This window comes from Equus przewalskii, chromosome 19 (genome assembly GCF_037783145.1).
Source record: "Equus przewalskii isolate Varuska chromosome 19, EquPr2, whole genome shotgun sequence".
NCBI classification, from domain to species: Eukaryota; Metazoa; Chordata; class Mammalia; order Perissodactyla; family Equidae; genus Equus; species Equus przewalskii.
Window position 1 is genome coordinate 45865214 of NC_091849.1, and position 18566 is coordinate 45883779.

At 42.3% G+C, this 18566-nt stretch overlaps 1 protein-coding gene across 3 annotated transcripts in view; it reads right to left on the bottom strand.

Annotated features, from left to right (window-relative positions):
• ADGRF1 (adhesion G protein-coupled receptor F1) overlaps window positions 1-18284 on the bottom strand; it is a 38048-nt gene extending 19764 nt beyond the window's left edge. The window contains exons 1-6 of one of the 3 annotated variants that reach the window (XM_070586195.1): window positions 18082-18184; window positions 6477-6574; window positions 5561-5638; window positions 5099-5156; window positions 2922-3071; window positions 1510-1683 (exon numbers count right to left, since the gene is read on the bottom strand). In XM_070586195.1, coding sequence (XP_070442296.1) covers window positions 1510-1683; window positions 2922-2952 — 205 coding nt within the window. In that variant the 5' untranslated portion in view covers window positions 2953-3071; window positions 5099-5156; window positions 5561-5638; window positions 6477-6574; window positions 18082-18184. Of the gene's footprint in view, window positions 1-1509; window positions 1684-2921; window positions 3072-5098; window positions 5157-5560; window positions 5639-6476; window positions 6575-18081 lie in introns of all 3 variants that reach the window. The other 2 variants (XR_011530117.1, XM_008536760.2) reach the window with 2 other exon arrangements.
• Window positions 18285-18566: the final 282 nt, after the last annotated feature.

Here is an 18566-nt window from a genome sequence, read left to right on the forward strand (position 1 = left end):
TTCAATTGTGGATTTGGAACATAATGGGAAAGTGTTGGTAATCAAGGCCACCTCGTAAGTAGGTAAACGTGTGATCACTCAGGTGTGGTTAAATAAGGCAGTCACTTAACACTGAAATACATCCCCATCTAGGCATTGAGCTTAAACATTGTCCCCATTAAAAATTTTTTTTAAAAAAATCACTACTTGCTAACTCCAACATACCCCTTGCTTACTCATTGCTGGTGGTTTTTTTGCGCTGAGATAGGTGTTTCCCCATCTTTGCACGGACAAATTCTGTTCATCCTTCCTTCAAGACCTAGTCAAATACGCCTCCTCTCAGAGAACTTGCCTGATCCCCAGATGCAAAGAGTCTTGTCTTCCTCTAAATGCCTACAGTACTTTATCCATGCCTCCCTTATAGCCTCTGTACCTACACATCTATTTGTGAACATGTCGCATGTATATATGTCCACACTCTACTTTGGGAAGCCCCTTATGAGGGTAATCACTGTCTGATCCATCTTTGCATCCTCGAAGATGGCGCAGACATGGACCACCTTTCAAAAGGTAGGTTTTCATCAAAATTTCTTGAAGAAATTACATTGTCTTCTTTCTTATACTAGTAAGATACTTATACTAGTCTCCACAACTAGCTTGCTAATTCACAGATAGCAAGAGAAATGCTTCATTGTGTCCTCCCAGAATTTGACTCAGATCTGAGTATAAAAGTGGTGCTTAATCAATACATGTTGCCTTAACCTGAATTTCTGGGATCCCAGGAAAGGGAGCCAGGAATACCCAGGAAAGCTGGGCTACGTCAGGTCCTCTCTCACTCTTTGCTCAGCTCTACCAAAATCCAGAGCCTCCAGATAACTGGTGTAGTCTTTGAGGAAACTTCTTAAAGTCCTTCAAGTCCTGGAACACACGTCATTTGACTCACCTCTTCATCCACTGAACGAAAACCTGAGTCAACAGTAGTCTCTCAGCTTCCACTGGTTTCCCGAGCTAGGCTTGTAATTTGTTTCATTTTGGTAATGCATTCAGTATACATATTTGTTGGCAACTTAGAGCATTTCTTTCAATATGGTCACTATGTATTCTCCCTGCTTTCATACCTCTAGACTTCTCTTTTCCGGAAATTGATAATGGCAAAAGAGGTGAAAAGAAGGTAGGAAGAAACATTTCATTTACTCAAGCATTTCCCTTACTTGGGATTTCAGCGAATCTCCCTAAATCTCAACAGAATCATAGAATCGCAGAGCTGAGCCAGAGGCTCCTCAAGGCTAAAGTGACACCCAAACATCTACTTGCATTTCTGAATCTTCTCCACCTCTGAGGCTCTCGCTGTATCCAGCAAAGCCTAGCGGGGTGTACCATCGCTGCCCTTCAGTCTCCCTGCAAACACTAGTTCTGCTGAGGGAGGTGAAGAGTAACACATGGGCAAAGAGTTGGAGTCCCCTTTCTATCACATGCTGGGTGGAAGGGCCCCAGCTCAGAGCTCCCCTCCTGGCATCCGTCTGTGCTTACTTGTTCTCTCACAGAAATTGACGCTCTGGGTGAGGTTGTTGAGATGACAGTCACAGCTCTGGTATGATCCAGCCGTGTGAAGATAGCATTTCTGGGGATCAAGGCATGAAGGAGGAAACCAAGTATAGTCATCTTCACAGGCACACCTCAGGAACCCATTCTTGTTGTAACAGTCTGCACAAAAAACAGAACTTCATCTCATGGGGCCTAGTTAATAAATTGACTACTGCCCAGTTCTGATCTATGGCTCTGAGATAGGATCTGACCCAAATATTTCTCACCATAGGCTAGAAGGATGAAACTAAGATGGCAAATTGTTTAAGGTAAAGAAATGCTCAACTCAATGGATTATGAGGTTGGTATCAGAAATCTATCACACACTAAAATCAAATGGCTGGGACTGGCATCCAAAAGAAAAATGTAGATCCAGTAGATATCCCTTAGAATGGCAGAAAGAAGCAGAAGAAGTTACATCACCCTGGGAGTTATTTGAAAAGTTCTAGAGGGTCTTTGTCCACTATCTTATCGGAGGCTCCCCTCATCCACCTAGCACCACTCCCAGGTAGGCCCTGTAAGCAAGATGGCAAAGGCAGAGTGCCTTTTTTTTTTTTTTGAGACTCATGATAAAAAATTCCATCTGCGAATCCTGTATGCTCATTCCCTTCAAACTGACCTAAAATTCCCACCAAAAACCATTCCTTTTTAATAGACAAAAAAATGAGGTAAAATCATCAGACATCTTTGTGAAAATAAGCATGACAGTATGCAGTGTATGGCTCTCAAATTTGATCACGCATCAGAATCACCTGGCAAGTCTTATCCCCGAATTGCTGATTCACTATGTCTGCGATGGGGCCAAGAATTTGCATTTCCAGTAAGTTCCCTGATACTGCCACTGCTGTCAATCTGGGTACTACACTTTGAGAAGCATTGCTTTAAACAAATCATTTAACTTCTCTGAATCTTACTGTATGCTCATTAGTGCTATTTGCCAAATATGCCTTGTTTTCCTCCAGGCACATGGTAGGATTGCATATTCCGGGCCCCTGAGATTGGATGGGGCCGTGGAACCAGTCCTGGCTGATTAGTTGTGAGCAGAATTAATGTGTCCCTTCTGTATTAGAGGATTCTACTGCCAATGTGAAACCCTCCAGTGTTCCATTTCTTTTTGTCTCAGAATGGGTGCATTTGAGATAGTGTCTGATTCATCAACCTGGGTCCCCAAGTGACCACACAAACACAGCTCTTCTGCCAACTGCAATGGACAGAAAGCATGAAGAAGAAATAAAATGTTTATTCTTTTAAGCCACAGAGATTGTGGGGATGATTGTTTCCACAGCATAACCTGACCTAACCTGACTGATACACTCACCTTCCCCAACCTACTCCCAGTCCCCAGAGAGCTGACTTACATGTGGTGGCCTTTGCTCTGATAATCGTCATTGGCCCATTTGACCATAATGACGGAGGATTCAAAAGCTTCAGAAAACTCTTCAAATCTCTTTTCTCCTTGGAATCTCCATAGGCCACCTGAAGCAGCAGCTCATACTCCTGGACAGCGCCTAAAAAGAGGGAGATCATCAGAAGCCTCCTTTCTCAGTCTGGGAGGGAAATATGGCCAAGGAAGTGACTGGGAAGCAATCATCAGATTCAACCTGGAGGTCACGAACTGCCACACTGCTTGTTATTGACTTCTGCTCATCCAGACATTGACTAAAAATGAGCATCCAGAGCAAACATGCAGAGTCCCACATGTGCCTGATCCATGTCTATCTACCCTTTCGCTTCTGCCAGGCCAGCTGCCCCCACGCTCTCAGACCCAGCCCAGCATCACCTGCTCACTTTACACCCATCCTCGGGACACATCCAAAGTCAAGTTTCAGGGGTCAAGATTGAAGGGAGAAGAGGTGAGAAAATCCTCGTCACTGTTCCCTCCTCCTCCCCCAGCTCTGGTCTCCTTGAAGTACCTCCAGTATACACCCCCAGTCTTATACTTTCCTCCCCAAAGAGTCCTTCCTTCACTTGTAAAACTGTTCCATTAAGTATTTGAGTTTGAATATTTATATGAAACGCAAAAGAAAAACAAAACAAACCCTTACTTAAGCCCTTATGCACATTCATCTCCATCCTATGATTTCTGAGCAGCACTTTTGTTTCCCTAAGGAAAGGCCATTATGTGTTTTCGGCTGGGAGAGAAGGTGAGGCCTGTGAGTCTTCTCCCCCACAGAACTCACGTAGGCACAGTCACATGAAACTTAGTATGAAATTCCACGGGGTTTCAAGACCCTCTGAAGCTCCTCTATGGACCCCAGATTAAGAACGTAAGGACCTTACAGAAAAACAGGCAAAAGGTGAACATCCTTTTACACTGGGTCCCATTTCATTACCATTGGTGGTGAAATTTAGATTTCTCAGGACACCCCCATGCTTTTTGCAGGAACAGAAAAGATGTGGAGCTTCTATGAGACTGTCTCATTTCTTAGGGGCCCTGTGGGGCTAGACAGAGGAGGTTTATAGACAAGCAAAGCAGCTGGACCAATCCCTAGGCTTCTCACAAGAAAATCAAGAGGGTAACAGGAAGCTGGCCGAGGCTGCCACACGTCCCAGGACATTTACAAGAGACTTCTGTCTGCCATAGCTCCCACCATTTCACAGCACAGAGCCTTAACCGCCTCCTCTTACTCTCCCCAGCTCCTCGCAGGCTGGACCCTCTGCCCCAGGCCTTGGAAGTCACCCCAAGTGGTGGAGCTAAAGGGATGCCCATTCCCACTGTGCAAGCAGGTGAGGAGTGGGGATCAGGGGAAAGGTTAACTGTGGTCACACTGCCAGGGGTTAATGGCACTGGTTCTGGAGCTAGACTGACTGGGTTTCATCATTCCTCCTGCCCCTCAGCTCTGTGATTTTATTTTACTATCTGTAAAATAAAGATGACCATTGTACCTAACTCAGAGGGTCAGTGTAAGGATTGAATTCATCTAATGCATCTCAAATAGTGCCTGGCACGTAGTAACAGCTCAACAATTATCAGCTGTATTTTTGCTGTCAGGGAAAATGTATTCATGGCATTCCAAGTTGAATTATTTCATTTTTCTGAAGAATTATAGCCTTGCATGGTGGTAAGTTCTGTGGCACTGTTAGCACATTGCTGTATGGCAGATTTACTGCACTGTAGGAAGACTTCTGTGGACTGACCCAGGAAGCTGACGACCATCTGGGTGCATCACTGTTTCCATGAGGAAATGTATTCGGTGCTTGAAATATCAGACCCACAAATGAAATTTCATAAACAACTCATTCCCAGAATGGAGGCTGTGACCATTAATTACATTGTTAGGATCAAGGTAAGGAGGAAAAGGAAGAATATGGAGCAGCTGCTTGCTAGGTATGGAGCAGGATCCTATGCCTTTGTTATATTATTTAATCCTTACAAAGTTTTACTAGCAAGAATTACTACTATTCTCATTTTACAGTTTTGGGGTGTTTAGTAATGTGCCAAAGATCACACAACCAGTCAGAAGTACTGTTGGGGTTTGAACCCTGGTCTCTTGGCACCAGCGCCCACTGCACCATCTATCTAATGGAATCTCACCTTGAGGCTTTTTCTCATTCACAGTGAGTTCTCTTTTTGTTTTGATGCCATCTCTTCTCTGTTAAAAAGAAAGAAAGAATAATTACGGCGAGGCTCGTAATGTTGTACTTCATGAGGTCTTGTTGGATTTCCCAGATAAACTGAAATCGTGTATCTAAAATGAAAGCCAGGGAAGGTGGGGAGGTGGCAAGAGAGGGCCTCACTGAGGCAACTTTTAAGCACAAACCTGAAGAAGGAGGGGAAGTGAAGATCCTTAAAGAAAGAACTTTCCAGGCAGAGGGAACAGCACATGCAAAGGCCCTGGGATAAGAATGCACCTCGTACATGAAGATAGAGCAAGGAGGCCAGAGTAGCTAAGTGGAGCAGGTGAGGGGAGAGGGGCAGGAAGTGCGATCAGAGAGTGTCTCTGGGGAGGCCAGCTGTGTAGATCTTTACAGGCTAGACCAAGGGCTTAGCTTTTACCTGAGTGAGACGGGAACCCACTGGAGAGATCTGAACAGAGGAAAGACACGCTCAATTTGCTTTTTGAAAGGCTCCATCCTGCAGCCATGTTGAAAATAGACAAGCACAGAATCAATGAGAACATTCCAGAAGTTATTGAAATAATATGGCTGGGAGGTGATGAAGGTGTGGATTAAGGTAGTAGCTTTGGAGGTGGTGAAATGTGTTTGAATTCCAGATATATTTGAAAGATAAATCCAAAAAAAGGAAGAGCCAATGGTTTAGATATGGATTATGAGAAGAGTCAAGCATGAAAATATGTTTTCTGCCTAAGCAGCTGGAGAGATGGTGATATCGCTTGCTAAGGCAGGAAAAGAGGAGCAAGTTGGGTGAGAAGAAATCAAGAGTTTAATTTTAGACATATTAAGTTGAAGCATCTATTGGGCACCCATTTGGAGATCCAAGTAGGTAGCAGCAATGTGAGTGTGGAGCTCAGGGGAGAGGTCTGAGGTGGAGACATAAATTTGGGAGTCATTGGCGTGTAGGGAACTTTAAAACCACGATCCTAGACGAAAGCATCAAGAAAGTGAGTTTAGATAGGGAAGGGAGGGTCCAAGGATTGCTAATGCCAACCTACGTGATTTTTCTCCTTCAAAGATGCCATAGGAGAGAATGTGTTGAACTAGAAGAGATCTCCAAGATGTTTAGTCCAAGATCCTTGTTTTGCAATTAGGTCATCTAAGCTCCAAGAGATGAAATGACTCATCCAAGGCCACCAAGCTAATATTGGTAATCTTGAGACAACAACCCAGGACTTCTGATCCTGAGTTGGTTAAATTATGTAGTTTCAGTTGCTTAAAGAGTGATGGATTCTAAAAGTGCCAGAGGGAGAGAGGAGAGGCGGTAGAGAGGAAAAATGGGACGGACATCAACTCACCTCCAGGAAGCCACCACGGCTCTCGGCGATTGCGAAGATAGAGACGAGCCAGAACACTCGAACTCTCATGTTCAGCAGGTCCCTCTCCTTTTCCTGGACTGAACACAAACAGCTGGGTTCACAGTCTGTGACTGGACAAACGGTGTACCACACAAGGCTGAGCACAAAAACAAGTCCCTCAAGCCAAAATTTAAAAACGCACCCGGTGGTAGGGCTGACTGAGCTGATCAGAAGCCCTGAGTGTTGATTGTTTTTCCACTTCCTGTACACAGCCTGAGGCACCATAACCCCTGCTCCAACTGTAGAAGCAGTAAATTTCCCTCTTTGCAAACTTACTAGAAAATGTCTGAAGAGCTGTCTTCTAGGTGATCAAATTTAACTAAACACAGGCTATTTGAAAATTATGACTTGCTCAACTTTGAAACAAGGTACATTTAACATCCAGCCTTCTGTGCTTCCCTGAGGTTTCCTTTTTATCTCTGTAAAAACAAGCATTAAGATAACCAAGGACCTTTAGAACCATTAATGTAAGCGTAGAATCTGAGTGTTTAGGCATAAAAATAATAATGAATCAATCTGGCAAATCTCCTTCTTTATAGCTGATGCAATTAACAACAATTGTCCTCCAGTTTATGGTGATCTCAGAATAATTTAGACAAAACTCAGCACATTGGGATGGTCACAAAAGTAGTCATTCATACCCAGGTTATTTGTGTCAATGAAACAAATCATGATAAGTTAGAACTGTTCTCTTCAAAAAGTAGTTACTAGGCACATGTGGCAATCTAGATTTTTTTTTTTGCTAAAGAAGATTTGCCCTGCCAATCTTCCCCCTTTTTTGTGTGGTGAGCCACTGCCACAGCATGGCCACTGACAGATGTGTTGTCTAGGTCTGCTCCTAGGAACTGAACCTGGGCCACTGAAGCAGAACACACTGAACTTAACCACTAGGCTGCCAGGTCTAGCCTATGGCAATCTAGATTTTAATTTTAATTACAATAAAATGAAATTAAAAATTCAATTTCTCAGTCACACTAGCCACATTCTAAGTGCTCAATAGCCATATGTGGCTAGGGGCTACTACATTAGGCAGCACAGACACAGGACATCTTGGCCAAAAGTTTTATTAGGCACGGAATATTATTCAGCCTTAAAAAAGAAGGAAATCTTGTCACAGGCCACAACATGGATGAACCTTGAGGACGTTATGTCAAGCGAAATAAGCCAATCATAAAAAGACAAATACTGTATGATTCCACTTATATGAGGTATCTAAAGAAGTCAGACATAGAAATAGAAAGTAGAAAGGTAGTTGCCGGGGGCTTGGAGGAGGGGAAAATGGAGAGCTGTTATTCAAAGGCTATGAGTTTCAGTTTTTCCAGATGAAAAAGTTCTAGAAATCTGTTGCACAATGATGTGAATGTACTTAACACTACTGAGCCACTACATTTAAAAATGGTTAAGATGGGACATTTTATATTGTGTGGGATTTTTTTTTACTACAACTAAAAAAAAAAAGTTTTATTGGACAGCAGTGACAGAACGTGAAGGAAAATTTCCCTGCGGCCTCCCAACGTTTCTTTCACATCTCCATGGGAAAAGACGAAGAGCTAGGATTCCCAAACTCAACGGCCCACCAGTGGGCTTAGTGACTTGATTGACAGCAGAAAAGAGGCAGAGCTGGGCTCCCTCCCGGCCCCACCTCCTTCCGAGGGGTGCTTCAGCTTCACGCCAACCCTGCCATGGCCCACAGTGCTGCCCCACACTGTACTCTCTGATCTACGAGAAAAGCGGAAAGGTATTAGAGACAGGGAGTGACGACCACAGACACGGCCTGTGTGCCAGCAGAGGCCCTTTCTAGGGCTTTCCAGGGAAGCATGAAAAATAGGCAATGGAACATATCAACTTTTGATTTACCTTCTCCCTTTCGGTGAAGGTCCTCTCGTCCCCCACTTCCTGCTTCCAAGACTCCTCCTGAATCTGTGGCTTTAACTCTCTTTGGGCAGCAGCCTGTGCTCCAGATCATTCTTCCAGATCTTGTTTCCTAAAACTTCCCTGCTCTGAGTCCTATTTCCTCTGCTCTATGCTCTTTGCTTTCCAAAAGTGATGGATATTTGTCTTTAGAGTGGTGTATTTCAAACATTTTTGACCCATAGAAAGAAATATATTTTATGACCTGATATATATGCGTATACACACACACACACACACACACACACATAATAAAATGTATGAGTGTATGTGTGTGCATACATAGAGTGAGAGTAAACAACTGAACAGTTGTGTGAGACGGAACTAATTCTTTCACTGAGACGTGCCCTTGGATATTTTATATTCATTTTGCTTCATTTCATTTTTATTGGTAAATCGTCACAACCCACTAAATTGATTTCCCCATACTTCCTGGAGGGCAGCCACATTGCAGCGAGAACTTGGGCTCTTTCCAGCCCCTTTCCCACTGTTTCTCCACTTCCAAGGAAGACTCTTTTCTGAGAACTCCTGGGTACTGTTCAGGCTGTGGTCTGCAGTGGGGGGAGCTTTCAAAGAGCGTAAGAGTCTCGGTGCATGTGGGTGTGATCTCTCATCTCTTGAGCCAGGGCCTGCTTCCAAATGGGAGGCCTGGCCCTCATATGGCTCTTTCTCTCAATCTCTCTCTCTCTCTCTCAAAAATCTTCTTTCTTCCACGTGGAGTCCAGGCCTGAGGCTGCAAACCCAGCTCAAGAAGGCCTGGGTGACAGCTCTGGGCGTCGTGAGGAAACTGTCTCTCACACTCTGGGCCTCTTTATTCCTTCTTCCTCCTACTCTGGAGGGTGGATTCTTGGCCGTCTCCTTGGACTTGCTAGAAGAGGTAAACTGAAACTTATAGTCAGGGTTTCAGACCAGTGATTCCCAGGCACTGTTGTGTAGACCAATCATGAATAGCTGGACTACAAAAAAAGAGGAGGAGGAGGAGGAGGAGGAGGAAAGAAAACACGTAGGAGGAGCTCATGAGAAGACACAGATGACCCCGTCCTGCCCTAAACCTACTAAATCTCGCACCAGCTGGCTCAGCCACGTGCATTATTAAGGCTACCCGAGTGGTGTTGACCTTCAGGTAGCTTTGAGAGTTGTGATTCTAGACTGGTTCTTTTCTGTTGCTGTGAGCACGGTAGAGTGGATTTCGACTCCTAGCAACCCTGTGTGCAGCAGAGGGGAGCCCTGCCTGATCTTTTTGTGCCATCTTCTCACCTTCCAGTGCTGTATCTGACAAAGCTCCAATGCTATTCACACAGTTTTCATCGCCAGTTTCTTCGGAAGTAGGCGGCCAAGTCCTTCTTCCTAGTCCGTCTTAGTCTGGAAGCTCCACTGAAACCTGTCCACCATGGGTGAGCCTGATGGTATTTGAAATTCCAGTGGCACAGCTTCAGCGTCATAGCAACGTGCAGCCACAACAGTATGACAACCGATAGAGGATGGTGTGGTTCCCTGACTGGGAAACAAACCCTGGGCCCCAGCACACGAATCTTAACCTCTAGTTCCAGGATAGGAAAAAAATAGTTTAACACCTAACTTAATCCTGCGACTGGAATTCTTCTTTGGGATTTGGGACTCAGGCTTCAACTACTCAAAAGTTTTTCTTTGCTTCTTTGATGCATGCAGCTCTTTTTGAGATAGGGTTGGAAAATTGATTTTCTGATAAGTAGCAAATAAATAATTTTTTATTGGAAGTATGCCCCACACAATACTTGGGACACTGTTCATCGTCCAAAATTATTTGTTGTTGTTCTGAAATTCAAGTTTAACTGGACATCCTGTATTTAACAACTAGTCAAAGGTGGGAAAACAGTCTATGAAGGTACACAGGTGAAAACAGGCTGTGTGGCCGACTGCCCAGGGTTCAGGTCCCAGCTCTGACATCTGTCAACTGGATACTCTTTGACATTTTCTTGGACTTTCTTTACCTCAGTTTACTAATCCATAAGATGGGGGACATAGTATCTAATTCAGAGGCTCTCAGGAGAATTGAATGAGTTATTGCATATGTTGTCCTCAGAAAAATACCTGGTGGGTAGTAATCCTCAATTCTCGTTAGCTATTAATATGAGCATTTTAATCTCATCACCAGTTTATATAGTTACTTGCTGGATTGTGCCAGAATTTGACTTCAATTCTGAGTCAGATTAACTTATCAAATAAAAAGTGCTCCTGGGTTGATGGCTGCCACTGTAGAACTGAGGGATCCCAGCCTCAAGGTAATAGAAACACGTTTTTATAGGAACCGAGCTACCTGACTCAAAGGCACGTCCTCGGTAGTGAGGATGTTAAGACATACTGGGGATGGAGGGGCGCGTCTGATAACTCACTGTACTTTGCCTTTACTAATGCAAACCTGATAGTATTTCAGCACCTCCCTTTCAAACTGGAAGAGTCCAATTATTAAAAACATTCTCAAGCCCACCCTGACGGCCTAGTGGTTAAAGTTTGGTGCACTCTGCTTCAGTGGTCCAGGTTCCAGTCCTGGGCGTGGAACCACATCACGCATTTGTCAGTAGCGAGGCTGTGGCGGTGGCTCATATAGAAGAACTAGAAGCACCTACAACTAGAATATACAACTATGTACTGGGGATCTGGGGAGGGGAAAAAGAAAAAGAGGAAGACTGGTAACAAATGTTGGCTCAGGGCAAATCTTTCCCAGCAAAAAAAAAAAAAAAAAAAAAAAATCAAGCCAAGTGATAAATGCAGTTCTGGCCTAAGTCCGTGTGTCCTTGCCATAGAGGAGGAGCTATTGTTGTCATTAGAGTATGCATGCTTACATCACACCTCGCTCTGTGGCAGCTGGGGGCTGGCCAGCAATGCCTGACCCGCAGCTGTGTTGGCACTGGCATCCGTGGGAAGGCTTCGCTGTGGGAGGACCTCCCTCACTTCCTTGAATTCATTCAAGTGAATTCACTCCTGATAACCCTTGTCCTTCAATTTGCAAAGAACAATCATCAGAACTACGCCTCTGGAGACTGTTGTCCATTGTCTCCCAATTCTTCCAGTTCTGTATTTATGACTCGAAATATCATTTATGTCAACAGCTGTCTCCTTACCAACAGTATTGCTTGTTTGGAATGGCTCACACGTACACTTTCCAGCATTTTTAGCAATAATCTAATCTCAGACGCAGTTGAACCCTGGGGTTACTCTCCTGGCATCGATCTTTGTGTTTCTTCCTCTACAAATAGAAGAATTCCCAGTAGAGCTGTCTTCCCTCTCTTTGTCTCGGACTCAGATGTACACGTATGAGTCACATACACACACACACACACAAATGGAAAGAGTAGCTCTCCAGCTAGGATCTGAAAGAAATCATGACTCAAATAGAACTGATTGGTTTATAAGCAGAGGACCTATAAAATCTTGTTTTCATTTTACATCTTATTTTATAAGTTTTTGGCAACATTTTCATTGGGCTCTGTATTTGTATAGAAACCTGTGGGCCATCTGCCTTTGAGCATGATTTCTTTGTGCTCCTACAAGTAGGCAGATAGAGAAGACAGATGGAAAGATAGGTGGGGGACAGAAAAAATAACCAATCTCATATCTGGAAAATTGTTTGGAGTTTTGATAAATTTCATGGGCTAGACAAACATCTTCTGGAAGCACTATAATTTAAAGTTATTTAAAATCTCAATGAGAGTCTGCATAAACATGTGTGCACAGTAAAATTTTAAACACATATTTCATATTTTAGCATGTTTTTAGTATGTTTATGTTGTATAAAGCTAGCGGAAAGAGACCTAGCTGAATTAGACCCTGATCCCAGGTTTGTCCCTTATCTGTTAGAACTTATGAAAGTTAAAAAATACCCTCACTGGACTCGCTTTCCTCCTGGACAAAATAAGCGATAAAATAAGGTGAGCTCAGATCCATTCACATTCAGATTCTATTATTATATGGCCATCTTTCAGTTCCTGTTTATAGATTATTTATTTAATTGTTCTTTTCATTAATGTCTGTCAGTCATTAAGTCTAAGCCTGGAAAGATAAAAAATTTTTCCTGGGTTTTATTCCTGTTTTCTTTTCAAACTGGTTATTATAGTTCTTGAGCATCTTTTGAGATGGGCTGAGGACCTACGAAGAATTAAGTCCTTGGGTTGAGAATAGGGGTATGGTTTTTAAGAATTCTTAAGAATTATAAGGCTAGAAGAGACAAAAGGAATTACTGAGCTCAGTCACCCTTTCTCTGGGACACTTTAATTTCTTCCCCAACTGCACACTGAGGGCTTCTGATCTCCCAGGCACTGTGCCCGGCACCGGCTGTTGAGAGCACAGTCACGCAGGGTGTTCACGCATTGTGGCTCCATCCATTAAGAGAAATTCCAAAAGCAGTGATCCAGGCCCACTTTTGAAAACAACTGCTGGGTTGCTGGAGTCTCTTTGCTCCAGGGTCCCTATGTAAGTCCTCCAATGTTTCAAGGAAAGGCTCTCCTTGAAGAGTCCAGTTTGTGACCCTACCTCCTCATCTGATCCTTTTTGATCCAACAATTGAGATACTCTTTTTGCAAGTCTGTGTGTCCTTTGCCACCCATTGGAACTTCAGCTCCAGAGCATTTCTTCTATTACTGGTGCTGTCAGCCTAGCCCAGCTGTGTGTTCCCTCCTAAGAGTATTCTGGGTTTTTTAATCAGTTTAGTCTGTGCTTTGTATCTTAGAAAAGACACAGGGTGATGTGTTGTTCTTAGCTCAATGCCCGATACTTCTTCAGGTGTCCTAGTAGAGTTAAATTCCCACAGATGACAAGTCCAGCTACATTCCATCGTAAAAAGTTCGATTGCCAGCTTCACAGGCAATCGGTTGGCTCCATTCACAGGTTGGCTCTATTCCAACTCTTTGTAACTAAAGGTTTTCTCCTGTCACTCATGGTTCGGTGAAGCAGGAGTTACCACCGAGCCCTTAAAGGATGATTAATGGCATTCCAGAGAAGGTGCCAAACTCTTTCTTCCAGCCAAGCCTTCAGCTTAGCAGTGGAGACCCAGCTTTCCCGGACTTTCCCAGGTCAGGCTTAAAGTGGGTAGAGCTCAGAGAATATCAACTTCCTCTTGGATTGTTCACTTGAAAAAGTACCTGAACAGCACTCAAGAGAGGTGACAGTTACATAAAAATAAGAGATAAGAATAATTCTTTCTAATTTACAACTTTCGTATGTATTTATTCGATTATTTTGGTAATCTTGTAGATTAAGTGGGAATTATTTCCATTTCGCATTTTCAGAAAATGAGAAGGGTAAACCTAAATTCTAAATAAAAACAATTTATCAATTATTTTTCTAAATTTATTTCCCAAAAGAATCTAATTTTTCTCTGGACTCTGGGCCAGCTCATTTTGTTGCTTGGGGCATGATTTTAATGAAGTCGTGATTGTTAATTGGGTCTCCACCTGAGTTCCTTAAAAATAAATGCTCATTGTTCAGGAAAAAGAAGAACATATGTTTCAAAGCTATCCTCCTAACAAACGTGAGTGTCATCGGTGTCTAAGGATACTCAATTGTCTAAGGATGAAAAGAACTCATCAGGCCTACTCGAAAGAGGCTACAGACGAGCCTCTGTGGGGTCTTCAGGTGTGAGTGGTCGGGTTAGAGACATTACAAACTCTTCTTGGATGGACTATTTTTAAATAAAACAAATATCTGACTTCTCATTCTAATGCTTCTCCTGATAAACTTTAATGGTTTCAAATCTACCAAAAACACTCATTCTTTAAGCTTCCCTATGCATAGTAACAATATTTTCATCATAATTTCCTAAAGAGTAAAGGCAAATTTTTAAATCTTATTCCCAAAATGATCCTCCTAGAAACAGAATCAGATGCCTGGCATTCCACCTATCCTACAAATATCACGTCAATACATACTCAAGAACCTTCCAGTCTTCACACTATTCAGATGAAGAGTGAACTTATTATCATGGCAAACTCATTATTTGGACTCCCACAATCTGCCTTCAACGTTCCTTCTGTTAAGCTTCCTCTCGTGTATCCTTAATTCCAAGTGAGCCAGGATCTTTCTGGGTTAGAGTGAAGGCTTGCAAATTTTGAGTTTTGATATGCATGGCCAAACTGCCCTTCTGGTTTGTGCCTGTTTACACTCACTGGTAAGGTGTAGAAATATCTGTTACACCACACCGGCCCCAACATCTTTTTAATGTTTGCCAAACTGATAGGAGAAATTTTAACTACTTGTTTTAATTCTCGTGTCTTTGATTATTAGTAAGATTAGGCATTTTTTCAATGTTAGTTGGCCATTTGTATTTTTTTTCTGGCTTGACTATTTGAGTCATTGTTGTAAGTTTTTCTATAGGAATGTTCATATTTTTTAAGAACTGCTTCTTAGGAGCTCTTTATATAGCAGATATTAGCTCTTGTCTGTCACTTGTGTTATAAATAATTGCTTATCAATTGTCTTTTGTCTTTTAACTTTTTGTGTTGTCTTGTTCTGCACAGAAGTTCAAAATGTAAATGAAATTGTACTTGTTAATTTTCTCCCTTATAGATTTTAAACTTGAGGTCATGCTAAGAGTTTTTTTTCTATAAAAAAATGATAAAATATTCTTCTATATTTTCTTCTAACACTTCTTTAGGATTTTTCAAAATCCATCTAAATCTTCAATCCCTCTGGAGTTATTTTAGGTTTTGGTGTGAAATAGGGATTTACTTTCACTTTCCTCCAAATGAATAACCAGTTATCCTAACTACATCTCTTGGCTGAATGATTCTTTGTCAATACCACCCTGATAATTCTTTATCAATTTTAAAGGCCACCTTGTCATATAATAAAATTCTGACTTAAATATATTTTAATTCTACTGCTATCTGTCTTTTGTTTTACTAGTTACTTGCTTAATTGGTATCTTGGTCAACAAAACATAAGAAAGTGTTATATGCCCAAGAAATATATCGTTAACTTTCTTATCAGAAATAATTAGCCTGATTCCCTAGAGATTAAGCATAGGAAAGTATTCAAACAAAATTAGGCCAAAGTAGAAACACAAGTATGAAAGGTTTTCATGGAAAATATAATCTGCTTCATATAAAGTCTCTTTACTCAAAACTTTGCAGGTGTGACTCCGTTCCACTGTGACATGCTGTCCTAACACCACAAATTTATAGTAAATGCCAGCTTGTCCCTAGCAATGAAGAAACTCTCTGATCAGATTTTTTTTTTAACTTTACCTTACGAGAAAGAAGCCAATGATAAGAAAATTATCTTAAAGACTTTCTTTAAAGTCTTTATTTAAAACAAAACAGAAAAACTAGAGTTTCCAAGATCTGTGCGACTCTGGCAATTACAAACTGATGTTTGCACTGAGGACACAGAGACGCCGTGAAGACCTGATAACCATCATCAACAAGATTTAACTCTATTTTGAACAGTTTTAGGACTACATACTTCATTGCTGTTCACCTCTTTGTATTTGGCTTATTCAACTGACTGCCCACGGGGAATTTACCATAACTCTATGAAACGCCAGGGCACTTTCACACTTAATAATTCTCAGGGATTTTCATTCTCAACATGCCAGAGCCCAGATTTCCATCTGCCATTCAGCAGGAGCCTCTATGAGATGACCTGTGGCTTGCAGGGGACGGGGTGTGGGAAGAGGGCCTCCCCTCCGCGCTGGTTTCACGCTCTGCAGGTGTGGAATTCAGCAAGGCTGGAACCAGCTGTGCATGTGAGAGAGGACATCTCAGGCCATGATGCTATAGACCCTTGCACTATGCCTCCAGGTTTCTAGATCATTTTCACAGCTATTAAGACCACATATCTACCCCATGCAGAACTGTGGAGACCTTGACATCCTGTGAGTACTTCTCTCCTCAGACACAATCTAGGAGAATCCATGGTGTGTTTGGGAATGCGGTTTCCCATTCTCTGTAGCTGTGGGTATCCCCTGCCGAAGAACTTTAGAAAGAGAACAAGGCAGGAGATTGTGAAAGTTGCAAATACACATGTTTAGATTGGGTGGGACGTGGGCTTCAGTGACATTTGTCCTGGGGGTACCCTCCTCCACTTTCTGAGTCTTTTACCTTTGTGGCACGCGTCCCTACCACTGCTAATGCCCTCAATCCCAGTACCCTCTTGCTTCCTCCAGTTTACACTTGTTCCCAACCAAAGTGCTAAAATCAGTCACTAATACCCTGGTTTGAATGAATGTGTTCATTTATTTTCCTATGAGGATGTTTGCATTCTTCTAATGGCAGAATGAATGACATCAGAGAGCACATGGGTGCGAAAGTATGGTGCTCCCCTTCTCTCTCAGCACAAGCGATAAACTCTGTAAGGCGGACCCTGTCTTGTTTTTAAAAAAATTAAAGAAATTTACTGTCTTTTTAGAGAAGCAAGACATGCATACCTATGAGGCATGTCAGCAAGAATTCATGTCAATTTGTGGTTGTGCACAAAACAGGAATGCTTGCAAGTCAAGCCGCTAAGACTCAACATGCATACACTCCCATTTTAAACCTTAATGCTAGTTCTATCATTTTGCAAATTAAGTAGCCAGAGCAAGAAAAGCTAAATAATCTGCTCCAAGTTATGCTACTTGTTAATGGTTGAATAAAGCTTTACGTGCCTATTATTGTAAAATTGTTTTTAATTTTGGTTACGACTAGATAATTACTAGTGGTTTTATTGTGGAAAAAAAGAACATAACAAAAGGCTTGGGCTAATATTCTAATAAATTTTAGAATGTATGTTTATCTATTTTTGTTGTTTCTCTTATATCTATGATCTCCAGCCTATGTGTGCAATTACCAGGTTTAGTTTAATGGATCTGGCCATCAAAAAGCCTAAGTCATCATTTCTCCTCACCTCTCCCACCTTGACCTTTTCCCTAAACCTCCTTCATTAACTTCCCATCATTGAGTCTCTGGCATGGGTGTATTACACACGATACCTGGTTACATAAATGGAGTTTTCATGAAGAAGAAAAAAATGGAAAAGAAAAATTACAAAATTTCAAGACCTGTCCATCAGAAAATAGAGTGTGTCACTTTATATTTATTTGGGGCAAGGAGCAGAGTGGATGGTTTTAAGGGCCAACTTTTGGATTTTTCAGAGTCTAAGGAAGGAATTAAATTGGGAAGTTCTTCCCAGTTCAGTCAAAACTTAAACGAATTCACCCTAGATGGAAAGTAAATTTAATCCTCTCAAGCGTATTTTTATTTTAAGAGATTGCTAAGGCTAATATATTACTAATTAGGGGAAGCCATGAGATTGAGATTTTTAAGAAGTATCCTTGGTGCAGCCTTCTTTATTTCAGTCAACCTACCTCCCAGGCACACCCGAAGAACACGGGGATATCCTGTTCTAATCCACAGAGAGAATGAGGAGCTTTGAGTCAGAAAACCTGGAGTCTGAGACTCAGCAAATCACCTCCATTTATATAGTTACAAGAGGCTGACCTCTGTTGTCTCTGCTAGTTGCTTTTTCCACTCTCTGTTCCTTTACTTAATCCTCTTCAGAAAACTGGATATTGAAATCAGAGTTTTCCCCATGGGAAGGGGAAAAAAATACCAGATTAATGGGTAGTACTGGTGATAGTAATACACGTTCTAAGGAACCAAATCACAGCTGTTGGGCTTACCTGCTGATTCCTCTCCTCGCATCACAGCCCGAGGGAGCGCTTCCTCCAGCGTACTTGTGGCTCAATCGCTTCTCACGCTGTTGGAAAGACAATATTAACATCTGAACCTGAACCGCAGCAGCTCACTGGCACGCAGGCGGGTCCACTGACTCATGAGCAAGTCCGGGGCACGTTGCTGCCCTTGCGGCAGACAAGCCCAGGACACACCCCCTTCAAGAAGAAAAAGAGAAATGCTTTTCTGCTGACTCTCCCTCACCCTCAAGTCAATATCAGGCCTGGTAAGAGGAAGGAGCGCAGAAACCAAAACATAATGATTTTTCCCGCAGACATAGATGAACTTCTGGAATCACAGAAGGAAAATGGGAGAACAGTGCTTTAGAGGAATGCGGAACACTTCTGTCCCAGATCAGTTTGCTGCAAAATGCCACTCTGTTGAGCTTTCACATCCAGCCTCTGGACACACGGGGTCATACCCCATAAATCGG